General features: G+C 37.6%; 2 protein-coding genes across 3 annotated transcripts; one reads left to right on the top strand and one right to left on the bottom strand.

Moving 5' to 3' along the window:
* Positions 1 to 6,808: 6,808 nt before the first annotated feature.
* LOC133864282 (ribonuclease III domain-containing protein RNC1, chloroplastic) lies at positions 6,809 to 11,269 on the bottom strand. The gene is made up of 5 exons (XM_062300561.1): positions 10,317 to 11,269; positions 8,684 to 8,888; positions 8,127 to 8,327; positions 7,545 to 7,631; positions 6,809 to 7,388 (listed from the first exon to the last, which is right to left on the bottom strand). The coding sequence occupies exons 1-5, from the start codon at positions 11,108 to 11,110 to the stop codon at positions 7,071 to 7,073; spliced, it is 1,605 nt and encodes a 534-aa protein (XP_062156545.1). The 5' UTR covers positions 11,111 to 11,269; the 3' UTR covers positions 6,809 to 7,070.
* Positions 11,270 to 13,592: 2,323 nt separating this feature from the next.
* On the top strand, positions 13,593 to 18,510 carry LOC133865025 (phosphoserine phosphatase, chloroplastic-like). Of its 2 annotated transcripts, XM_062301489.1 has the most exons (4): positions 13,593 to 14,101; positions 14,204 to 14,370; positions 14,674 to 14,773; positions 18,266 to 18,510. In XM_062301489.1, exons 2-4 carry the CDS (start codon positions 14,271 to 14,273, stop codon positions 18,372 to 18,374), a joined length of 309 nt encoding a protein of 102 aa, XP_062157473.1. In that variant the 5' UTR covers positions 13,593 to 14,101; positions 14,204 to 14,270; the 3' UTR covers positions 18,375 to 18,510. The 2 variants fall into 2 exon arrangements, 1 of the variants encoding a protein (XP_062157473.1); XR_009899598.1 differs by lacking the exons at positions 13,593 to 14,101; positions 14,204 to 14,370; positions 18,266 to 18,510 and adding an exon at positions 14,857 to 14,954 and having other exon boundaries at positions 14,667 to 14,773.
* The last annotated feature ends 8,527 nt before the right edge of the window (positions 18,511 to 27,037 follow it).

The raw sequence follows: 27,037 nt of genomic DNA, 5'->3' as shown, positions 1-27,037 counted from the left end.
AGGCGGGAGTTGGAGCTGCATCAATCTAATTGGAAGATGTTTCGGGCATCGATAGTAATAGTCATTTTGCTTTTAGTTTTTTACCTTAGTGGCAATGGTCAACCTAGAGGTACTTACTTGATGTTAAATTGAAAGTGGTTGAATTTAATGTTTTGTAATTTTGTTGTAGACATTAGTGTGTTTTAAGATGGTCACACTTGTAATTGAGAGTTATGCAAATTTTAGTGTGATTTTAAATATGGACTGGTAAGGGATGTAGAAAATTTACAATTCAAACACAAACTCAAACTCAAACAATTCAAATACTAAAAATAATTGACATCAAATACCATAGCCATTCCACTTGCAATTCCCAAAATAGTTGTTTGTCAGCAAAACATATCCAAAACATACTTACACTACACCATAGCTATTCCACTTACAATCCCCAAAATAGTTGTTTGTCAGCAAAATATATCCAAAACATACTTACACAAAAAACATGTTGTGTCATCCAACAACATACAAATCACACCACAACCCAACAAACTGTTCCATATAAGTTAACAGTTGCATATGTAACACCACATAAGTTAAAAACAAAACAACATTGATGCTCAATCACTTCCAATCCGGCCTCTTTCTCTTGTTATTCCTAGCATCAATCACTTCCATTGCTTTCTCTACTGTTGGAACAATATTTGTAGATCTGGTCACTGGCCTTGATGAATACCCCACCGGCTAAGAAGAACCCGATGCCTGAGAACAACCTAATGTTTAAAAAGAGCCATATGGTTGTAAAGAGCCAGGTGGTTGTGAATGTCCTGTTGTCTGAGGAGGTCCATACAGTTGTATTGTATTGACAATATCCTGGAACTGTAAATTCAAAAGGAAATCAATGCTCACAATGAGTAAAAATAAATCAAAATCCAACACATAACATGAGGATTTTGAATGCTCACAATAGCATTAGTATGAGGCAAAGGCTGTGACTGATATTGGCTCCTTGTCTGCAGAGGTCCATATAGTCTTACTGTATTAACAGTGCCTTGAGACTATAATTTAAACCATTAATTAGGGTATTGATTTATATAATCTAAAATGCAATAACAAACTGAAATAAAAGCAGGCTGAGTTAGAAGATGAGTGCTTACAAAAGAATTGGTTTGATGCTGAGGCTATGACTGACTTTTTGATTGTTGAGGTCCATACCACCTTACGGTATTGACGATAACTTGTGACTGTAGGCCAATGTTACAGAAAGCATCTAAAAAAAAAAAAAAAATTAATTGTAAGAGATGCATGTTTTTTAGTGCTTACAATCACATTTGTTTGAGGATGAGGCTGTGACCAAGGCTGACCGATCGTTTGGGGTCCATACCGTCTTACTTTGTTCACATTACCTTCAAGATGTAATTTATTTCAAAACAAAATCAGTATTTTGAATAAGAAATAATTAGAAATCAACACATAAGAGAGGAGTGTAGATGAGTGCTCACAATGATATTGGTTCGAGTCTGATTCTGTGACTCATACTGACTTCTTGTTCGTGCAGATGGCATCCATTGTGGGGTAGGTTGACTCCTACCCCTACCAATACTCCTACCCTTATCCCTACCTCTACTCTGACCCCTACCTCTAGATGAAGTAACAGTAGTATGTGGGGTATTATGGGGAATTGATGGCTGCAAAATGTGCACATGTTTTCAATAGTAGTGCAAATTGCAATGTAAATGGTGGGTCAAACTGTGTGTTTTGAAACTCACCGGTTCAGCGTCAATTGTAGAATGGAGATCAGATGTTTGACAGAGAGAGCTTTGACCACCATCATCAACTTGTGCCTATCACAATAATAATTGTCAATTTCAATGGGGTGATATACTTTTAAGCAGCGCACAAAACTAAAAAAGTAGTCAAAAAATAGAAATCAAACATGATATAATTTCACCTGAGATGCACTTTTGCCCTCTCCTCTGTAGTTCATTGCTTCTCTTTTTATCCGAGGACATGTCCTTGCATTATGTCCAACCCCCTGCATCTGGAGCATCTCATAGTAACCCCACCCTTTCTCATCCTGTATTGATTTTTAGGCTCATCTGGTCCCCTTGTCCTTACTTTTCTCAACCTCCCGGGTTGTATTCTAGCCATTGGTCTACATGCTCGCCGTTTGTCTTTGTCCAGTGATCTTCTCTAGGCATTGGATAAACAATCTCATTATATGCATTCTTAAGCATGTCCACAGTATACCAATCATCAACATTATCAAGAGGGTCAGTATTATCACTCCAAATTGCACAGATTGCATGTGCGCATGGGATACCCGTCATGTCCCATTGTTTGCAGCCACATGTTCTCCTCACTAGGTTCAACACATATTGTTTCTCCTTGTGTGTGACTTCAAACAATCCATCCCCAGCGTATGTGCAGTAGCAATGACCAGCATCCTGTCCGCATTCATCTAACCGTGCCCTTATTTTTGGACAAATCCTACCGTCCATGGTACTGATGTCTTCTTTCTTCTTTTGGTATCTTTTCATCAATTTCTTCCTCAACATCTCCATCATCGATATGATAAGCAAATCATGCGACTTCAAAATCCAGGCATTGAAGCACTCTGATAGATTGTTCACAATCAAATCACATTTGGGGAATGTGCTAAACCGAGCTCTAGACCACGTATTTAGGTTTATCTTTGACAAGTAATCGTACGCATCCGGGCTTATCCCCTTTAATTCATCCATTTCCCTAAAAAAATCAGCCTTAGTGTAGGCTGCAGCCGCACTCCATAGCTTGTCCTTCAATGCCAAACCACGATGTCCTGAGTCTCTGTAGTTTGCGTACAGATGTCTTACGCAAATCCGATGTTCATCACCAGGAGCAACCAAATCCAAACTCGGAACTAGACCCTGAATACAATGAAATTAAAATGTCAAACATTCACAAACTATGATTCAATGAATGAAAAAGTAATTGAAGTGTTACCTTTTGACGATCAGAAAGGAACGTCCATCCTTCTGCAGGACCATTGCCAAGGTCCGATAACAAAGCCTCTAGAAACCAAGTCCAACTGTCTTTTACCTCAGCTTCTACAACTGCGAAGGCCACTGGAAACATTTGATTGTTGGCGTCCCTCGAAACTGCAGTCAACAGTTGCCCCTTGTACGGACCCTTTAGTAAACATCCATCAAATCCAATGATTGGCTGACAACCAGACATAAAACTGCTTTTCATGGCAGACAATGAGAAATACAATCTCTGGAATTTTGCAGGTAGATCAGGTATAGGTCTCTCCAACTTCATCATTATACAGCTACCAATGTTGGTTCTCCTGATTGTTTCACAGTAATCCCAAAGCTTTTGGTATTGAAGATTCACTTTCCCACTAATCTTCTATTTCGCAAGTACTCTCGCTCTATACAACCTGTTTTTTTTTTTTTTTTTTTTACATCCACACCCCAACAATCCTTCACCTCCCCTAGGATTGCCTTTACAGGCATGTTAGGTTGTGCCCTGAACTTGTCGATCAGTTTATCTGCAATCCATGAAGATTTTACAATCGAATTCTTATGATTCCTCCGGCAAGTGTGTTTCGGTTGGAATGATCGTATTTCAAACGATTCTTCCTCCTTGCATTTATGACCATACAACCTATACTTGCATTTTGGATCCCTACATACAACTATACACTTCGCGAGGTAATTCTTCTTGAATTTAATATCCTTCCCCACATTTAAATAACATTCTCTAACAGCCGTTCTAAAAATTTTAATGGATGAGAATTTCTAACCCATCACGAATTCTAGGTGCCCCAAGTCAGCCATCTGGAACTCATATGACTTTGTAACATACTTACTCTGAGGTGCTACCTCTTCCTCCTCATCACTGGTGGGAGGAGATATTAGAATATCACTGCGCGCCATGTCTGAGTTGGCGTCATCGTCATCGTTGTCATCATTATCCTCAACACCATATTCACTCTCCTCGCTCTCCTCACTCTCTTCACCCTCCTCACCATCCTCATTGTCTACACTGCCCTCCCCCCGGACATCTTCACCCTCTTTCATACCCCCCCCCCCCCCCCCCCCCCCACTAACATGTTGACCAGCTCTCATGCCACCCCCAGGGACGGAGCCAGAAGTTCTTATGGGCAGGGGCCGGTGGTAAAAAAAAATTATTGGTAGGGGCCAATAGGCTAAATTTTTAGTTTTTTAGCTTATATATATATATATATTTTGAGATTTTTTTTTTTTAACCTAAGAAATTTTTTTTTCAAGGAAATTGGGGGGGGGGGCCATGGCCCCTGCCAGCCCCCCCCTCCCTCCGTCTCTGCCCATGGAAGTCTCAGAAATATCATTATCTTCAACAAAAATATCTGGTTCATATACCCCATCCCAATACAGATCATCTCTCTCGATCCTAGAATACCCCCCATCATCACCATCATCATCATTGTATTCATACTCACTGTTGGGTACAGGCTCATCAAATGAAACAATGTACAACTCCACAATTGGTAGACTTTGGTGGAGTTTAAGCATTTCAATTACATCATGGTTTGATGTAATTAATGTCAAACCATTTCGAATAGTACTACACAGCAATAAGTAGTACATTAAATCCCCTGATTTATATCCATAAGTTTTAGTAATATTTTCAACCATTGAATATGACAACTTATCCTCCGCAACGACTTCCTTGAACACATCAACATCCCCCCCAACATATGAATTCATAAGCCGCCTATCTACATGACCACCAAAATGCACCTCGAAAACAAATTCTCGTACAACCATCTTCACAACAAAACATAATAAATAAATTAGCATTAGGCAAATCTAAAATTTAGCATTAGGCATTAGGCAAATATATAAGTAAAAAATTGATATTTAGGCACTGATATTTACATATCGGACGACTGCATGCATGGTGTGCATTATTAATATCCACAATGACTCACCATGGCCTTCGTATTTACATTGGCAAATTTAAAAGTGCATTGCTAGATTTAGGCCACACACAATTCGACAGATATTCAATTATTAGTGGACCACATGAAATGCACACTCACTCAGTTAGGGGACCACCGAACACAGACTTAGTACTCACTCGGTTAGGGGACCACCCAACACAGATTTTCCAACATTGTTTTACTCACAATGCCTACAACAAATCAAGCAAAGCACCAGACAAATGGAATCTGTCCCTACCCGAAATAACAAATTAAACAATGTCTCAACACCTAGCAGGTTTTTACATGCATAACATAAGGAATCTGTCCCTACCCCAAAAAGGAGTTGTCGAGTAGGCCAACATGTCGATACAAATCATAAAAAAAAAAAAAAAAAAAAAAACCAAATATATTAGACATTATATAAGAATCGGTCATTGTTACCTTTGGTGACCGAAAAACCACCTTATTCTCCAACCAAGCACTGCAGCGAAAATCCAACAAAGTATGGAAACTTACTCCGGCAAGGTGACGCAAGATAGCTCCGGCAAGGCGATTCAACTTCGGTGAGGCGACACAACCCACACGATTTTGGATATTTCACGAAAGAGGGCTAAAATCACACCACAACAAGTACACGATTTTGGGTTTTTATCGAAGACGATTTTCGGCTAGCACAACAACACCCACACTCCAGCGAAGACCCACACTCCGATGAAGATTTTCGGCTGGTTTTTTCACGAAAGAGGACTAAAATCACTGCGCGCCATGTCCACGATTTTGGGTTTTTACCGGAGATGATTTCGGCTAGCACAACAGCACCCACATTTCGGCGAAGACCCACACTCCAGCGAAGATTTTCGGCCAAACCCTAAACACCCACACTCCAACAGCAGCTCCAGAAACTTCTAGGTGTAAAATGGTTCTAGGTTAAAAACGAAATAGCCATCTATTTACCTGAATGGCATTTTCGTAAAAACATTTTACCAAATACCACTCAGTACAAGGGTAAGTGCTTGTTTTATTTAGAAGGGTAATTTCGTAATTCAAACTCTGAGGACAGGGACATTTTTGGTAGTTTGAGTCCTAAAATATCACGTGCCGTGCACGTGATGTGTTTTCCACCCATTTTGACAAGAAGAGCTAACGGAGTGGCAATTTTTGGAGTCATTCGCAGTTTAGGGGGCCGGAGTTGGAGTGTTGACAGTTTAGGGTGCTATCCGCAAAACGGGTGGTAATTTGGAGGGCTAAACTGTAATTTTTCCAAAAAATAAAAATAGTGTTATCTACAAAAGGGTCGGGTCGGAGATTCTTCTCATGTTCCGATTTCCAACCCAACCTTGTTGGAAATTGAAAATTGTTTCTCCCATCGACTACGTCATTGTTGGAATTTGACCCATGGGCCGAAAACGGTTTCTGAACACCCCTGGAATTATGGGGTAGTGTTAAGCATCTTTACAAGAATGCCGACAGTTTTCTAGGTCTTTATTTTTGTTTGATTGTTCTTTCACGTTTGATATGCAACTACCAGTCTGCCACATTGCAATCCCAGAAAAAAGGCCGATAAATAGGGAGCTTGAAGAAGCTTGTCTCACTTGATCATAAGCTTTACTTATGTTCCTTGTACACAACATTTGTATGTTCCTTGTAGCCAAATTGTTTCTAAGCAACCAGACTTGGGCCAAAAACATGCTCACCAAAAGAAAAATTTTGGTCGATGAATATTTACCTTTCACGTTAACAGTGGCACTTGAATTGACAACATATTTTATAAAGTTTTGAAAAGATCATATCACCAAGCTCCGAGGCTCTAGGAGGCCAATCAAGCAGTGACCACACTACAAAGAAAATCAGGCGAAAAAAGAAAGAGATGTTCCACCGTGTCTTCTCTAGTAACAGTATCATGCATCAGTGTATCAATGGCTTCACAGCCCTCAGATTCTTTTTACCATAAGAAATGATCTTGGAAGTTTTGATGAATGAAATCTCATCAACTTACCTTATCAAAAATCTATACATTAGCCCCTTTGAGATGAATTCGAACTGGATCTAGTACAAGCTGGTGGAAGCAAGTATAGCTCTCATAAAATGCTTTCACTCTTGTGTTACATTGGATTCATATTGTTCTCTTTCTCTTTGATCTTCACACAGGTTTAGGTTGGATTTGCTCAAAATCAAAAACCTCAAACATGAGACGTCTTACATCTGGCTTCCCATAAACAGTGTATGAGAGCCCATGAAGGGCTTGTTGAACAGCAGTTGTAGATGGGTTCCTTAGTCTTCGATTGTACTCATATGCATCTTGAACTTGTTCAGAGTAGATGATAAAGCGATGGAGACGCTTGTCCCTCAAATACCTCCCACAGAACTTGTTCATAAGAAGACGCCGATGCCTCTCTTGTAGCCACATTCCAGGGGCATCTAAATGCTTCATCAACAACTTCTCAGCCATCACAAGATCCTAAAGAAAGTGAAAACGGACAATTATCAAAATATCTGATTTATTCCACATCATAGAAGGGGAAAACAAAATTTGGATTGTGCTTTTGAACTAAGGAATAATGCAACTCTATCAAGAGGCCAGAGAATGACTGCATTGATGCAGTAAATTTGTTACCTGGATCTTTTGCCCAACATATTCTAATCGCTCATAGCAAAAGCGAGGATGCTCAAACTTGTGCTTTGAGGGATGCAGAAAACAAAGCTGTATTTCAATGAGAAAATAAAATATACATCAAGAGATAGGGCCTAGCAAATATTTCATAAATGTAAGACAGTTAACAGAATATGCATTATTTATAAGCAAGTACATGAAAATTAAATAAGTTGACTTCATAAACGTATATATCAAAATATACCAAGTGGCAAGTAGTACCTCTAATTCATTTACAAATTTTTATTATTGGGAGCTTAAAGTTTCTGGGAGCTGGTCAATGAAACACTACACCGAGTGTACCCCAATCTAGAGAACATCCAGCAAGTCAATTTTATCTATAAGCATGCTGGCTTACATCTTTTTCTTTTTCTTTCTTTCTTTCTTTCTTTTTTTTTTTTTTTTGTTTTTTTCCTCTCTTTCTAAACTTTCTTGATTTCATCAGAATTCCAGTCTATTACAACATGCAACAACTAATGGGTAATAAAAATATGTGGTTCTAAGGAAGAAAAGGAAAAGCCCAAGGAGAGGCAGCAAAAAGACTACCTGTAGCCCAAGTCCAAGTTCAATGTTCCTGGCTTTAGTAATGTCTGGGATTCTATCCATCATTGCTAAGGGGTATCCCAATGCTTGCATGACTTGGGGTCTGCTCTCATAATCCCATACATTGCCTCTGAACCGGTGCATGCCTGGTGGAACACAAGCCCTGAAGAGCCTTGGGTGTGCAAAAAGAGCATCTTCTGGAGGCTGTGAAGGGGTTAAAAAATTGTTTATTCCTGTGAGATTCCTCCCAACAATGATGAGATTACAATATTCACTATGCTAGTGGAATTCTGCAACCAAATATATCCCAAGAATACTAATACAGTCATTTTAATATTTGATCTCCAGAATTAGCCTGCAAAATTACTTTCCTTTTATGAGTCCAAAAGCCAGGTCCGCACACAACAAAATCTAGAAACTTTACCAGTCTGAAATATCGAAGTCCAAAATTCAGTTCTGTCCAGCTTGTGTTTGCAGAGTGTCTTCAGAATATTAGATTCTTGTGTTTACTTTCCAAAGGAGAAATATAAACAAAGAACAGAAAACAAAATAGAGCTTGCCTTATAGGCTGCAACATCTTGCCAGCTGAGCTTTTTGCCTTCAAATTCAACAGAGACATAATCTACATCTTCAAGTTGTCTTCTTAAGTTTGGCTGGCAGTCCTCATCTTCTGGGTCCATGCCAAACACTTCAAAAAGAACACGATATACTTCTGGCATACCAAAACACAGATATATTGCCCCAAACAAAGCCCAGAACACAGACCTGCTCACAACATAACAAATTTAGAAGTCAATGTGTTCTGCCCGCCAATTATGAGCTTAACCTTATGAAAAACATATATGTTCTGCCAGTCAATTATGAATTCTTACGCCACAAAGCAAACACATTAAGTTAAATGATTTAACAGCAGAAAACAGAAAACTCATTCCTAATGCAGTTATAATCCAGTGCAGGAAGATGAGATCTTCCTTGAATGGGTCTGTACATAATAATTATACGACATTTGAGATGTAAGATAGAGTATTCATAGTAGCAGCAACTGCGTCCCTACCACAAAGCATCTTAGTATCAGTAAGTGCATGCTGCTTTGCTTTTTCACATATTTTTTAATTGTCGAATTTCCACCCTCATTTAGACGGGTAAGAAGTTATTGATTTTAACTAATTCTGCTAACATCAAGTATATAGTTCTCAGCACATCAAGCTCTTGCTCATTAAGAAGCAGTTTCAGGAATATATGGACATTTTGTCTTTCCTATTGCCAAAGAAACTCGCACAAGGTCAACATGGAGCATTAAGAAAAAAAATATTTTGATGGTCCGTGCTGTCAACAAACAGTCGCAGCAGCTATTTGGTGGAAGCGGTTTTGAAAACAGTATCAATCCGTTCACAAAGCTTCCTTTAGCCAAACAGAACATTCGGCTCTAAATTCATAGTAGTTAGTATTGATGAGGACGAGAATCTTTCATCAACAGTGTAATGAAAGGAAGTTCAATCGTGAATACTCGAATAGCATGAAACATGAAGCCTATGGAAATTGAGTGGCAACAGAAAAATCAGCAGAATCAGGAAAACTCGGGACTCAAAAACAAGAATGGAAAATGGAACACAAAGCCTTTCGCTAATTGATGCCTAGCATAATCAATTACGGCATTACAATTTTGAAAGCAACAATGCACATACTCTCTGGGCTAACTATAATTTCTGAATCTAGGCGCAACCATTTACTCGGTGCACGCATAGATGATTTTCAATTTTCAAAGTCGATGGTTCATTTCAATAAGCACTTCGATATAGTACGACTTAAAGGCTCTCCAAAGACATTATTCATTTCACTTGTAAGAGTACAGAATAGCTCACCATAGCAAAGCAAGAATTTTTAACACAGGAAAGTGCAATCAGCTTACCCATAAAAAAAAAAGGTGCAGGGGATAATCAAGCAATAACTAACAGATGACTGTTAAAAGTAATTTTCCCCATACTTCTTGCAAGAGACACTCTTAACCTCCATCACCATTATCAAGGAGTAAGGACCAATCAGAACCACGCCAAGTTCTGAGAAAACTAAAACTTTGAACTCTAATAAGACACCCATTCAATTACTAACCACATTGTTCAACAGAGATTCCACATTGTTCAACGAGGAAAGTTTTCGAATTTGAACTGAATTAAAGAACAGCAAGGAACTCACTTGGCGGGCGGCTCGCGCTCCTTCCTCTTTAACTTATCCATATCATCGTACGGAAACACCAAGTTCTGCAAGCTCGCAGCTTTGATCCACCTAGGCAGGTTCCTCTTCCCAATCAACCCGTACACCCTCTCTCTCATCGGAGCCGGCGACTCCCTCGGATACCTCTGCAAGAAGTACTCCGCAAACGCCATCTCAAGTACGTACTGCCCCAAGAACATCAACCTCGTGTGCCCCGACCGCACGTGCCGCGCCTTGTTCCTCTCGCACGCGGGGTGCTGAAATGCCAGGTACAACAACGTGTCGAACTGCTTGGCCGGGTTGTCATCCCCGAACCGCTCGTCCGAGGGCTCCAAAGGGTAACCCAGAGCCTGCTTGACCTCGAGCAGGTACTCGTCCATCCAGGTCTGGTCGGCATTGTTGAGACGCGAGGAGGGAAGGCAAGAGCTCAACAAAGGGAACGACTTCAACGATAACTGGGGGCTGTTGAGGAACCTCTGGGTTAGCCTCTTGTCGTCCAATGGAGGCCTCAGAATAAACCTCTTAGGGGGGACCTTCTTCTTCGGAGCAGTGGCTCTTTTGCGCTCCGCGAGCTCCTTCAGGAGTCTCTGTGGGCTGTTCTTGGGGAGTTCTTGTTGTGGGTCTACGGCTACCGCGGAGATACGGAGCTTTCGCCACCTGGGTTTGGTGAATTTGTGAAGTTTTGTGTGGGTTTGGATGGGGAAGGGAGAGAAGGAGGATGAGGAAGCGCAATTGTTGGGCGTTGGAAGGTGTATGAAGGAAGAGGAAAGTTCCATTGAGTAGGGGATGAGAGTGTGTAAGGTGGCGAGCTGAGCATTAAGAAGCTTGAATCTCCAGGTGTGGCATTGGATTTGGAGGGGTTTCTGTGCGATGTGAAAGCAGAGGGTTTTAGCCTTTTAGGGGACTTTGAGAGGGGTGGATAAGGTGGGAGAGAAACTGGCTCGGGTAATACGATGGAGATATTTCTGGCGAGAGTACCCAATAAACGACGCCGTATGATAGGGCTTTTGGAGTCGAGCTTAAACAATAATTATTACTTGAATATTAAACCAATTGAACTCGAATAGACTCTACTCAACCAAGTTATACTCGTAAACAGAGACGGGGGTGGCAGGGGCCATGCCCCCAATTTCCTTGAAAAAAATTTCTTAGGTTAAAAAAAAAAATCTCAAAATAAATATATATATATAAGCTAAAAAACTAAAAATTTAGCCTATTGAGCCCTACCAATAATTTTTTTTTACCACCGGCCCCTGCCCATAAGAACGTCTGGCTCCGTCCCTGCTCGTAATCAGTATTCATCTAAACTAAACTCGATTTATTAAGAATATGTTCTATTAGAGGATATCCACAGCTTTATTTTTTAATATGTTCTACATCTTTTTATTGTCCTCCTTTCATTCTCATAATTTTCAAAATTATTGTTAAATTTATGAGGTCATATGTGAAATGAATGTGAGTTTCACAAGTCCAATAGCAATTTTAAAAAATAGGGGAATAAAAAATAAAAATAAAAAACCATAAAAGAAAATGAAGCATTTCTCTTAAAATATATACATATACATACACTAAAACATTAACTTTTTTTTTTCTTTTTTTAAATGGCATCAAGCGCATCTTATAAATAGATAAATTAAATATATCGTTCAATAACAATAATATCATAAATACAATGAAGAATTTCCTCAAAACAACATTAGACCTCACATAGAGATAAAGTGTCCTTTGAAAATTGGTGAGCCATATCATTTAGATTATGCCAATATGATGGACCTTCAAATTCTGCAAATTATGCAATATTCTCGTGTCTACTCAATTAGATGGTTATATATGCACCAATTACTACCACATTTTTTTCAATGCTTACACTATTTGGAGGGCATTACCTTCCAAAATAATCACGTAGAATCTCAACTCGCGACTAAAGTTTATTGCCCTTAAAGCATATTAACTTAATTAACTTAATAACAAAATACTAAATACATAACTAACGTATTCTAACGCGAGCACAACTTGTTTAATCAAACGAGTAAAACAATACTCAACTGATCATAGTCCTACTCACGGGAAATGCTTGTTGGGGGACGTTTTACCATCCCCCAACCGGCTGTTTTAATTAAAAAAATATTTTTTTTTATCAAAAAGAGGCGGGCAGAAGACGGTAAAACGTTCTCGGCCAATCAGGCCTCCCTACTCACATGCCAACTTTTAAGTGCATATAATCTTAACATTATAAAATCATATAATTAGTTATGCGTATGAAGTTTCTCGTCTTTTTTTTTTTTAAAAAAAATTAATAAAAAAAAAAATCCCTTTTTGTCCCATATTATTTTGGAAAAATGTTAAAAATACAACTCCACTTTAATTATTGCACAACTTCAAGACACAATAAGGTGAGACTCATTGTGTGGGCTCTATCATAATGTACTTTGAGATTTTGCAATAATTGAGGTGAGATTGTTCGTGAATCAACGCCCTATTACTTTTAGGCTTAATGGGATTTAGACCTCTAATAACAAGTGGATTCCTAGGGTACAAAAAGTTTCTTAAAGATTACAGTGCTATGCTCATGTATCAAATCAATCCAATCGTACACATTTGTCAAAAATTCTAATTGAAATTATGTGCTCAAAAAAAATTTGAGGTTGTTCAGACACGGACCCCCAGTTTTCTTAAACACTCTTAAAAAAAAAAAAATAGTGAGGGTGGTCTCACGGCCACCTCAACGAAGGAGAGAGGCCGTGTAAAGTACGACTATACGAGCTACAAGCGTACAATACATCAGCTGCCAGAAGCAAAGATCTAAGGGCACTTACATTGGATCATGTAAAAATTTTTCTAAATCTATAATAGATAACAAACTCATAAAAACATTTCTCTATTAAATTATCTATCATAAATCTAAAATAGAATTGTAGTAGATTTGTGAATAATGCAACTCTACATGTGAAATTGTACTATTCACTGATCTATCCATTATTTTATTATTTTTTACCTACAAAAAAGTGAAAAAGTAAAGGTTTTCATTAGCTATTATAGATGAGATTTTACACAATCCAATGTGAATGCTTTAACTAGAAGGAAAAGTTTGGATCAAAATTGTAATTTTACAACTTTTTTCGCAAAACATATATATATATTTTTTTGGATGAATATAGTTATCATTGTTATTGGGTATTTTTTTTTTTCCTCGTTATAAAAATGCTCTGATTTTCTATCTGTTCGTTTTCAAATTTTGCTTTCATCGTTCACCATTTTAGCCTGCATGTAATATTCATTTCTATTCGTTTGTTTTATTAAGTTTTTGGCTAAATGTCTGTATGGTTTCCAAGAACAAAAAACGGCGGGAATCCAAAAAGCATTAAATTTTGGTTTTTTATTTTTTTTTATTTTTTTGAACTTGAGAAAATCGAATTTTTCTTCTGTTTATTTTCGTTTTTTCTTCATTTTCTCTGCTGCCATGCGGTGGGTCTGGTGTTTTCTTTTCACTGCTTGCGGATCTGGAACTTAATATGAGGGTTATGAATCATTGCTGCTTTGAAAATTTAAGTCAGTAGTTGCCTCCACGTTTTTTCTTCGTTTTCTTATTTTTCTTTTTCATTGCTTCCAGAAGGTTCTTATTTTTAATTTTATGATTTAATTTTATTTATTTATTTTTAACGTTTATTCGCTTAATTGTTGGTTTTGAATAAATGGGTTTTGTTGAATTAACGTTTGTAGTTCGCTGTGCGATCGTTTGGGGCTGTTTTGGTGTAGAACCATTTGCGGTAAAGATGGTTTCTTATTTGAATATTTTTATTTTTGGATTTGATGGAAACAGATAATTTGATGGAAGGATTGGTGAGCTCACAGATCAGTTCTCATTGTAGGCAATATAGCTCTCCGTTCCTTCCTGCATTTTCCTTTACAAGAAATTTGAATATCAGTCACATCGGGATGAACAAATCTCCTAAATCATTGAAAACAATTGCTGCTTCAGTTCAACCAGTGGAAGCCTCAAAATTGAGCCATTTAAACAACACTCTGCCATCCAAAGGTTATGCTCGAGCAATGTCTTAACATCCGTAATTTTTGAGTTTGAAGGAAAAATAGGTTTAATTTAAACTCGTTGTACTTTTTTATTTAGTTGAGTTGAATTTTGATTTATGTATAAAGACTGGAGTTGGCTTACCTACATATCAATTTTAGAGCTTATGATATGAATTATTGAACTCTTCAAATATTCATTGTTTACTTTTTCCATGCTAATTTTGTCAACTTTAGAATTTCGTTTCTGTGCTTGATGATTTCTATCTCAAATTTATAGACGTTCTTGAGTTATGGAGAAATTCCAATGCAGTGTGCTTTGATGTGGATAGCACGGTGTGCCTGGATGAGGGCATCGACGAACTTGCAGAATTTGGTGGAGCTGGAAAGGCTGTTGCAGAATGGACTTCTAGGTTGGATGTCCCACATTCATTGGAACTACTTCAATTGATTTGGTGTTAGTGTCTGTGCCTGATTTGGTGTCTTATTTTGTTAGAGCAATGAGTGGTTCTGTTCCTTTTGAGGAGGCCTTGGCTGCCAGGCTATCTTTGTTTAATCCTTCCTTTTCCCAAGTCCAGGACTTTCTTGAAAAGAAGCCCCTGGGTTTATATTGATTCCTGAGGGACGTGGAGGGTGGGGTTGGATCAAATTCTCCGACGAGCTGAGGAAGGCCGCTGTCTCCTTCTCTGCTTCTGTGGGCGGGGGGATTGGGTCCTTGCATAAGCTAGTGGAGAATAAGGGGAAGGAAGTTGAGGTTTGGCTGGGTTTGGTTCCTTTCTCGAAGGGGCCCTCCTTTGTGGAGGTGGTGAAGACAGGCTCGGTCGCTGTCGTGAAGAAGGTGCCTGTCATGGGGGGTCATTGTTCCGGGAGTAAGGTTGTGCCAGTGGATCACTGTGAGCTTGACTTTCTTCCGACAGTGAGGGTGTTAGATGCAGATGTGAGGTCAGCGTTGGACTGTTCTACCTTGGAGCCTTTCGATCCGTTGGGTAAGGACCAGCTTCGCCGTCCGCTGGATAAGTCTGTTCTTCCACGTGCAAGTTTGAAATTTGAAATTTCAAAGTTGCGCACGTGGAGTAAGCGGGTCATAGGTTTCAACTTGGCTTTGGGCCGGGCTGTTAAGAAGTTACTGGACCGGCTTGCAAGGATTGGATTGAGTCGAAAAGGTTTGCGCTTGGGTTGCTTCATGCCAAAACCTAGTTCTTCACGGTCGTGGTTGCCGAAGACGACTTCGGTGGCTTCTTCTGGGCTGTGCGATCTCGCTTTGTCGGAGATGGTGGTTCCCAGTGGGGACCTGTTGAGCGGAGACTGTTCTGGGGGTGGGTCGTCTATGGTTGAGTCGGCTACTCCGTTCGTCTTCCCTCCTCTGCCGACTGCGGATTTGCCGTCGCCGGCGACTTTAGCTGGTCCTTCGGCGCTATCTGGGTCTTTGAGTGGTGAAGAGGTTTTTCCTTCTCTCTCAGGAGCCTCTAAGCTGGGGAAGAAGCTTCGTTCTTCCTCCTCCCCCTTGTTGCAGCCTTTTAAGCATTACTATAGGAGAGCTAGGGAGATCAGGGCAGGGCAGACTGTGGTATGGAATGATGGGTTGCTATCTGACTCTTTGGTAGCCTCAAAGCTGTCCGCAGAACCTATTCCTTTTAAGGTAAAGGGTGGAGAGTGTCATGCGAAGAAAAAGAAGAATCAGCCTCCTGCTATACAGGGGCTTTTTAGGAAGGGTTTCCTCAATCTTCCCCCGGTTGTTTCTGTCCCTCCCGTTTTGACGCGGGAGGTCATGGACGTTGGGGAGGTTGGTCCTTCCTCTCCTCGGAGAGGCTGCATCTTTCCTTGTTCCGTTGAGGGAAATGGTTTCTCCCAATCTCAGAGTTGGCCTATCGGCTTTGATCATAATGGGGAGATGGTAGTTTGGGAGGAGGAGGAAGATGATTTTTGGGATGGTTCGCCCTTGGATTGGGCTTTGGAAGGGGCTTTTGGGGAGGAGGCCTTGGCAATTAGGGATGCCATGGAAGAAGAGTTTCAGCGGGAGAAAATGATTGCCCGTCAAAAGTCTAAAGGAAAAAGGGAGCTTCTCCTACATAGATCCATTAATTATGGTGATGCGGAAGTTCACTCTAGGAGGAGAAAAGGAAAGGCACACTTGTTGTAGGCTTGTGCGCTGTGGTGGGTGGTGGGTTGTATTGTTCTTAGTTGGGTTTCTTGGTGGGTGGTGGGTTGTGTTTGTTCTTTGGTGGATGATGGGTTGTGTTGTTCTTATTGGTTTTTTTGGGCTTTTGTGGGTTAGGTTTGGTCTTTCCTATGTATACTGTCTGTATACTTAGGGGAGTCTTACGCTTTCATTAATAAAGTCTTCTTACTTATAAAAAAAAAAAAAAAAGGTATGAGACTATGAGGGATTTTTAATTATCTGGAGCATGTTTTGACTTGTCTTAATAAGGTTGAGCTGTCTCCCCTTCCCCTTCTGCCCTTGTAATTGCTAATAATAATAATAATAATGATAATAAGGTTGAGCTGGATAGTTCGATAAAAAAGAAAAAGAATTGAATTCTGCATTGAGTTTTATGTAGCATATGAAGACATAATTCAGCAGTGGTCTATGGAACCATTACCATCTTGTGGATGGAGAGGAATAATATATGTTGTCTTTTTCCAAAAATATGTCTGAAATGGATCTTAATTCTGAAAGGCGGGCTAAATTGGATGTTGTCAAGACACTGTGTGCTTGCACCAGATATTGTAAAACATGGAGAAGCATCCAATTTCAATTGCGATAGCTGAGCACTCTTTTTAGTGCATTAATAGATGCAGTCTTATTATGTTTTATCCTTGCATAGGCTGTTTTTTTCCTTTATTTTTACTACAGTCAGAATTCTCGGTTTCTGTTCCATGTAGCTACATTTGAAATTGTCAACTGCACTAAGGGTTTCTGTGTGACCAAATCATGAAAACATTTTACTTTAGATTTTCTACTAGATTGTACAAAACATTTTAGGGATTGTTCGTCAAGGATTTGTGCAAATTGGATTCATATACTGAATTTACTCATGGATTGTTCAGGTTCACAAAGGGAAACACTGCAGCCTCTTAAACTTTTATATGTATTTTCAATTCTGGACATGTATGGCATATTTTTACTCTACTGCTAGTTTGACTTGATGGACCGAACAAAGTTAATTCCATGTTTGCTTCCTTTATGGATTTAGTTATCAAATCATAATGGAAGAGACTTTTGCGGTCATCCTATTAATAATTACAAGTTTTCTTGCAGCCACTATCACAAACATTAACTAAGCTCCCAACCATGTTAAATGACCTTTATGAGGCCATCTTATGCAAGTTTTGTACTTCAGTTGTATTAATTATTTTTGAAAATTTTCCCTCCCCTTTCATGTTGTGTGTTGGTAGATTATTGTTATCGTCGTTGTTGTTATTTATCATTAGTATTAGCGAGTTGTGACTTTCACCAAATATGAGACTATTATGAGCATGAAACATACAATTTGAAATGGCAGAGCTAAGGCTTGTCAGAGCTATTACAGTAATGGCTGTCGTTGATTTCCAGTTCACTGTATGTTGTTACGATTGTAGGATCGATGTTACGATCCTACTGTTAGCATAACTAATTCTAATTCAGTCATGCCATCAAACCAAAACAATGAACCCTCTATACGATGAGGGTATTTGTAAAAGGTTAGAAAATGAAAAAAAATGCTGAACAACAATGAAGTTTCATAAACATAATTTTGCTACATGCTATCCGAAACGACAACGATACATAGTGCTGTATAGGATATATTATAATTGTTGTTGTTAGTCTCTTTTTTTTTTCATGGCAACTTGATGCCAGCAATGACCAATGTTTTGAGTTTAATTCGAATTAAACAATGTCTACATCTCTATTTTTTGATATATAGGCCTTCTCCTGGCATAGAAGAGTCAGTCAAGAAACTGGAGGCTAATAATACCACCGTTTACCTGATCTCTGGAGGCTTTCGTCAAATGATCAATGTATGCTGTCAATAAATGGAATGAGAATCAGTCTCTTCTTTCTTTCTTCCTGGAAGCATTCGTTGAAGAGGCCCGAAGGGTAGCTCAATCAATTGGAGACTACGCCTCATAAAGTAGAGGTCATTAGTTGAAATCTTTTCTTCTCCCACCCCTTGGGTCAATTACTTATATATATAAAAATAAAATTAAAGCATTCATTGAAGAATAAATACATATATATACATCTACTCATTTGCAGTTACTTCATTTTATTGGATAGTAATTGCGAGTAGTAGTCAATCTTGGGAAACTGGAGCATGTAGTGTTCTTACAACATTGTTGAATCACTGTTTCAGTGGACCCTAACAATTAACATGACACACACATTCATGTAATGCCCTTCATTAAACGGTTTGTTCATGTAAGTCCCATATTCCTTCGATGCCTTACACTTCAAATGCTTAGAACTTAGAAGGTTAATGCCATTTTGTGATCTGAAATCTCTATTTCTGTTTTTAAATTGGAGAATGAATCGAACATCAAATTATTCTCTGTAATTTTTAATTAAACTATGTCCTCTGAAGCCTGTTGCATCGATCCTTGGGGTTCCACCAGAAAACATTTTTGCCAATCAACTGCTATTTGGAAGTGCTGGGGAGTTTATGGGGTTTGACAAGAAGGAGCCTACTTCAAGGAGTGGGGGAAAAACCACTGCAGTCCAAAAGATAAGAAAGGTAAATCCATTGGCTGTTTGTTTAATATTTGTTTGTTTAGTGTGTTGTTTATGACACTAAGAAACTTGGTTTTCCAGGCTCATGGGTACAAGGCATTGAGCATTTGAGCATGTCTATATACGAGGAAATGCCTTTGATGCTCAGCTTGCCTTAATAGATTTTGAGTTCTGTCCTCAACGGTTATCTCTTTTATGTTTTTATATATATATATATAAGAATTGTCTACCTAATTTGATTTTTTTTCTTTTTCGTTTTGCCCTCATATATAGGCTCTTAAACCAGGAGGTGCAGGCTTGTTTATTTGTTATGCTGGTGTCCAACTTCGAGAGGCTGTCGCAGCAAAAGCTGATTGGGTGGTTTTCAGTTTTAGAGATCTGATAAATTCCTTGGAATAAATTGCAGTTTTTTTGGGTCTTGTTTTTTTTTTTTTTTAAATTAATAATTAACTTTTTTGGCTCACTGATCACCTGCAATATAAAAGCGTATTCTTCCCGTTATTGCTAGGTTGCGTTCTTTAATTTTTTATTGACAGCCAATTTATAAAACTTATATGATCAGTAGAATAAAGAGCTATTATTTAATGGAAAAAATGCAAAATTAGTCTTTATGACCGGCCTAATTTACAAATTGTTTGTTGCGGTATAAAAAATAATTTAGGTCTTTGGAGTAGGCCAAAATAACAATTTAGTCCATTTAGTTAAATTTTATCGGTGCCACTCTTAATAAAAACAAATATGCCAACCACAATAAAAGAAATTGGCCACTACTCATAATTCCGTCACTCAATACTTAAAAAAAAAAAAACTTAAATATTAAAAACTTTAAAAATTCTTTTTCTCTACAAGGAAAAAGAAAGTAAAAAAGGAAAGGGTGGCTGGGGTTGCTAGACGGCCACCTCTTTTCTTTTTTTTTTTTCTTTTTTTTTTTTTTTTTTTTTTTTTTTTTTAAGAAATAATTTTCTAAGTTTTTAATATTTAATTTTAAAATATTAATATAATTTTTTTTTATTAAGAGTGACACATGTCATTATTCTATTGGTGCTAACATGACACATTAATGAAATCCGTCAAGTATTTTGACGGAATTTGACAGTATTGATTAAATTGTTATTTTAACCTACCTTGAAGACCTTTGAATTATTTTTTATACCGCAGTGAATGATTTTTTATACCGCTGTGGTCATCACGCACCAGAGTGTTTTCTACTTTTTGGGCCGCGCGTAATGGTTACGTTCCGTCTCTTTTGGCGTGTTTGGTGGCGTTCGGGAGCTTACGGTGTTCGGGTGCTGCAGGGGCTCTTCTGGCGCCGGCGCGTGTTCTACACGCGCCGTCTCCGGCGGAGCTTTTTCCGACGTCAGCTTCTGTTTTTGGGTGTTTTCTTGTTCTTGTTTACAGATTGTATTTGGCAGTTTGCTCTGTATTAAATCTAGCCTAGTCATAGCTTCTTAGCACAGATTATTTGTGACCGACTCCATAGTGCAAGTAGATGTTCAAATGTCAACGCATAGACACCTTTCTGTTGACTAGGTTCATTTGTAGCAACTGTCGGTATGATCTGAGTTCTTGGGGTAATTGTATTGGGATATTTGTATTGTTCTAGTCCCTGTATTGGTCTGAATTTGACTCAATCTGGTTGTAACTATGTTACCCCTTGGGTGTATTAATGAAATTAATAAATTTCCCTCAAAAAAATTATAGAGATTAATTTTGCATTTTTTTCTTATTTAATGCCCACTTCTTGTAGATTGAGAGTTAAAAATTGTTGAATGTTACAATGTTTTCCAAAATGATTTTACCAAAAAAAAAAAAAAAAAAAAAAAAAAAAGGGAAGAAAAGAAAAAAGTATCTCTTTGCTTAATCTAATTTTGGTAACTAGGGTATTACATTGTCTAAAATTTGACGAGAAATATTGAATATTATGATGTGGTAAGCTAGGGAAATGATTTTTCTATATCACATTACCCTACATCAATCCTACACCAAGATACATAGGGTGTAAAACCCATGCATGTGAGTCTCATATATGCGGGTCTTACACCCAATGTGTTTTGATGTAGGATTAATATAAGATAATATGATGTAAGAATAACACATCCCGATAAGCTAACCATTATTTTAGCTTATCCTAACTTTATTTTGGAATCCATTGAATTTATGGAAGGCTCATAACACATTTTGGAAGACCATCTAATTCTCATATGAGAATCAATTATTTTACTCCTTTTATGTTTTAAGATGTGTGACCAATGGTTATACTAGCGCCATGAGATGAATCTATACACTTTACCAAATTATCAACATTCAACTAATAAAAAAGCCCAAATAAGATCAACAACCTCAAGTCGGATAATTAAAGTAGAGGGGATTTAATATTCTATATTAATCATTCTTATCACGTGAATTCAATACCTCTATCAAATCACATATCACAATTCTCTTTTAGTCTCTAAGTAACGAGAGAATAAATAATAATTTTATATTGCTACCACGTTACTCATTAAAGATTTTATATTCTAACAAAATTTGGGAGTCATTCTTGATCTAGTGGTACACACCCATTAGGAAAAACATTTTTTTTTTTAAAATCCTCAATCCCCACCCTCGTCGAGAATATGAGTAATTTTTTTGACTCACCCAAAACACAGAATAATTTGGATCCTTAATTTATCAAACTTAGAAATCATTTATATTGAAATTTACATTGGGTGAACTAAGTTCATGGTCGCTCAACTTTACTAGATAGGTGAATGAAATTAATTTGAAGACTTTTGTTCTTTCATAAATACTAATTGTTTGTTGTGGTTAAGGTGCTGAAAGTGACTTTTGTTCCGGGTTTTTAGAGTGTTTTGTACTTTGAGTTTCTTTCTATAAAAATTTTATTCATAAAAAAGAAAAGAAAATAAAAACATTAATAATAATTTAAGGACAACTTGTTAGGACATAGGCCGCAAACCACTATTACCTCCACCCCACATGTAATGTAACAAATATTTTACGCTAATATTAACCTAACATATCGTTCTCAGCAAGTTACAATACTGCGAGATAAATGTTTTCATCACCAATGCAATTTAAAAAAATATTTTGTCTGAAAAATATTTTTCTTTTAATTTTTTCCAAATTTATTTAGAATTCAAGAGAAATAAATTTTAACCGTCTCGCATTCATGTTCTTAAATTTATTAATGCACCAACAAGCTCTAACTGCCTTTTTTCAATTTTTATTTTATTTTATTTATTTATTTATTTTTTATTTTTGAGATAACCACAAGGGGAGGGAGAAGGGAGAAGAGATTCAAACCTAACTTTTGTTTCATAAGGCGTGGTCTCCAACTGATTGAACTACCTCTTAAGATCGTCTTTTATGACTAGCTAATTTGACCTCACCGCATAAATGCAAAAGTTCTCGTAAGCGAGAAAACTTTCTATTTCTCAAGCTTCCTTGTTCATCATCCAATGCCTCGTGGCATTATTTAGACGCCTAGGTTCCCCATTTGAAATTGTTCTAAAGCGGCATTGTGCTTTTATTACTTAATGTGTTTGAGATACAAATTGCCTCTATATATATATATATAATCATTACAATCACACATGAATGATAAATAACCTAATAAAGAAAATATCAACCTTAAATAAAAATCCTATATTCTAACAATGTGTTTAACAGCCTCATTTTTTTCACCGATTGATTTACCGGTAAATTTCGAACAATTCATCCACAGCGAAGATTCCATGGGACAAACTTTGGTGGTCTTCCTTGGCATGGTTCGCTTTTTGAGAATTTGTTTTTTTATTTATTTATTGTGTGGCTGAAACTTGGAAGAAATTTCAAGAAGCCAAAATGAAGAAGGCAGACATGAGCAGGTCTGAGGTGACAAGTCCCTGATCAGCAATTGCCTGGAGTACGATATTGGCAGTGAAAGTTACCGAACCCTACTTCAGCAAGAATCTCTTGACTTTATGATGTTGCTTGTGAAAATTATTGCCTTCATTGTGGGCCTTTGTTATCACATCTACTAATAACTATCTACGCAAACTATTATTTTCCAATACGTCTTATTCCATTGCCCCCCACCCTCACCCCCGCATAGGGAACCATGGTGTAGGGAATCCAATTTTTTTTTTTCAGTGTAGGTCACACCTGTCATCCTTTTAGCCACTGAATCAAGTGCCAATTCCCGTGTGTTTTGAGTTAATTATATGGGCAAGATCCATCGACCATCATCTGTTAATTTCGTGTTGAATTCGTATCAAATTCACAAGTCATATAAAAAATTGTCAATCACCATTCTTTTTAAAATCCTACCGTTATAGTCCTATGTATAGGCTAATTAATTGTCTTAATCAATATTGCCCCAACCAGTAGCGCGACTCATTTTTAATTTGGATTTGGATCTCCTACGATACTTTAACCAAATAGGGAATAAAAATGCAGGAAAACTATAAGAGGGTCTCTGCCAAAGTAAGAACTTTCATGTTCGAGTAACTTATTCGAGCGGATGAACTCTCTGTTCATACAAGTAGCCTCGCTCGGGCAAGAAGCTCCTCTCTGTCCAAAATAACAAAAGACAGAGAAATAACAAGGATCCAAAGTTGCAAGGACCTATGCCGTTCATTTAGCCTATACCTATCGATGGATCCATTCTTGTTCTCACGGGCGAAGATGTTATTTGGTTGATGGTGCTGAAAGGTTTCCGATGAATCATTTGGGGTACAATCATTTTCATTCATATAAGGAGAATTGAGCCAAGATAGGAATAAGATTGACATGTTTTTTTTTTCTTAACTTTAAGGATTAAGTTAAAATAGTGAAAATAATTAAGAGACAAAGATAGAATGGGAGAAATAGTTGAATACCAAAATGATTGATTGAAGTATGAACCCACCGAAAAGAATGAGGAAATGAGGTATTGGGATGATAATATGAAATGAGATCTATCCAATGAATAAATAAGTCCAATGATCAGTCAACATTTGAAAGATTGCCCCTTAAATTGTATGATATGAACTGACATCCTGGAAAGAGGCCCCTTGATGTGTACAAGAGCTTTTGTTCTCATTAATTTTACACATTCAATTTATTGCAAGGACATGCTCTCTCTCTCCTGCGCACATGATTATCAATCAAAAACAACACTCAATTCTGAATTTGCTACCATTTTTTCAAAGGTGGGTGTGGGTGGGTCAGATTTGCCTTCTCTAGTTCTCTCCCAAATGCCAATTGCCAAAGCACTAGAATTTACTCATTTCCCGTTTGGCAAAAACACGTTCTTTTGTAATCCATCCCAATTTGGACCCGATAAGCCCAACCAACTGGCAGTTTCTTCAATTCTCTGTCTTCATCTCTCCGTCTTTCTCTCTCGGTTTGTTAGGTTAGCTGCCAAACCTCCTTGGCAGAGGGTTTGTCGGCCACATAAAATTGCAAGGTTTATTTATTTATTTAAAATAAAATTAAAAAATTTATTTTTAATTTTTAAATTTTTAAGAAAAAAGGTTAAAAATTACACTTTAATGTTATTTTTATCACATTTTGGAAGATATCATAATTTGTCGTCAAAGCTAAAATTGATAGAAAATGGTGACATGTGGGCTAAAACTGTTTCTAAATAAGTGAGATCTAACGTATGAAAGAGTATTCAATTAAAATGCAAGGTAAAATATAGAGACAATTTAAATTCAAGACCTTAATTTGCTCTGAATCTCTAATACATTTAAAGCCATTATTTGTCCAAAAAAAAATTAAAATTTTAATCATTTAATTAATATTCTATAATAACAAACTCGAAGTTGTCACTTTATTTCAATGGAAAATGATGAATTTACAACACCACCACAACAATTACACAACACCCTCTTACATGGGGTGGGACCCGGTGTGTGGAGCCCGGGATTTGATTCTTGTACAACACCAATACAACAACTGTACAACAACCCCTCACATGAGGGTGGACCCCAGTATGTGGGACCTACCCTCATGTGAGGGATTGTTGTACAGTTGTTGTATTGGTGTTGTAAATCTAACATTTTCCGTGGAGCCCACCCCCATGTGAGGGGGTGTTGTGCAATTGTTGTACCAGTGAAGTATAGGATCATATGTGATTGATTGACATAAAAATCAACCAAGTCACTCTCGTATGTTAAAATTTCAAAGGCACCATTTAAAATTATTCAGACACCATGTGATAGCAAATAAAAGGTATGAATCGAAGATTGTTAGGATGCTCGGGAAGAAAGATGTTGGGAAAATAATCGGCTTTGAAGTCACGTGGCCCCCAAGTCAAGTTGGAGTTCAAACTCATAGGCCGGACTCGGCCTGATCACCTCGGTTAGAACACTTTGGATGTTTGTTATAACCTTTTACAAAGAAATTAACTTGGTGCTGGAGCGTCTCAGACTATGACATGTCTATAGAGATTGAACACCTCGGACTTAAAGACTCCGCAGGATGTGGAATAAACCGAGATCTCCAAGTTTGTATGGAGCCAATACGTCTCGAATATTTCCACCTCGGAGGATTGGTTTGTGTACAGTATAAGCGCCGTGAAGCTATCTTCTTAGATTCGGCAAGTAAGTATCTGTTAACCGTTAAAAATTTATATCCATGATTCGTGGGATTTTTGTTAAATACCCAATCCCAAGATATCTGGAATGTATCTATATCCCAACATTAATGGGATACAGATCTCTATCAACGTGGAATTCAACTAAAAGAGGCAGAGTCCTATCCAACTTGTACTCAATTCAAATTCTATGAAGATAAGGTTCGAACCTACGCGATTCATGGCTAAGACTCCTAGTCCTTCAAGAATTCCAGTAAGTCTATAAATAAGACTACTACATCTTGAGTTCTCCCTGAAAGTCATAAAATTCGTACTGACTTAGTCATCAAAGTGGGCGTAGTCGGTGCCCCTGACTAGTCATTTGTTATTTTTACAGATCTTAAGGAAGGCAAGGAAGAGGAGAGTTTGTTTGACGAACCACAAGGCGACACGTCACCATACCAGAAACTGTACAAACAAAAGATAATATCAAATAAGGTAGAGAAAACCCTGGTTGCCAAAAGAAAAAACAAAGAATTGCTCTAAAACATCGAAAGTTTATTCTCAAAAGTTGAAGAGCTGAATTAAGCCCACAAGTCGAGCTTAACTAATTATTACATAAAATAAAAAAATATGAATCAAATTAGGAATCCTCACAAAATCTGAAGAAAATTTAACACTAAAAACCCTTTTAAAACATTAACATAAATATTTTCTAAAATGACAAAAAATAACTTACGATGTTGATTCAGAGAAAAAACAAAGATTTTGAGGCCTAAAATGACGCTTATTGAGCTTAGCTTGACCGCAATGATATGCGGGATGAAAATAGCTTTTGCAAATTGGGGTCTTATGTGCTATTCTATACTCATAGTAAAAGTCATGCCTGTTTTATTGCACTATGTGCGATATTGCCTAAAATACAACTAATCAAACCAATTCTTGCATTTCTTGCAATGATATTCTCTATCAAGATATTCTAGCGTCATTAATTCAACATCTGACAACTTAGTATTAGCCACGACTCTTGCGTTAAATATTAATTTAATGATTAAAATTGGTTTTTTTTTTTTTTTTGGATAAGTGACAATTTATCATAAAATTAGAGCAAATATCATGGATTTGAACATTGTCTCCAAAATTTACCTCCTACTTTAGTTAAATATTTTACACGTGAAGGGGAAATTGAAAATTTAACAGCATAAAACTTTTTTTCTTTATGTTTTGTCCTTAATTTCATTCTTGAGGTTTGGCACTTTAGATGGTTTAAAATTGAATTGCAAGAAGGAAAAGCTAAGAAAAGATGGAAGATGGGTACCTTTGTGGGTGAGAATAATGCCTACGTGGAAACTACTACCATTAGCCGCCAAAAAAACATGCAACCATCTCATCCCTTCAACATTTTTCCCTAAGCCCGCGGCGCCACAC

This window comes from Alnus glutinosa, chromosome 3 (assembly GCF_958979055.1).
Source record: "Alnus glutinosa chromosome 3, dhAlnGlut1.1, whole genome shotgun sequence".
Classification (NCBI taxonomy): Eukaryota; Viridiplantae; Streptophyta; class Magnoliopsida; order Fagales; family Betulaceae; genus Alnus; species Alnus glutinosa.
Note: the sequence above shows the minus strand (reverse complement) of the source record. Positions and strands in the feature narration are given on the sequence as shown.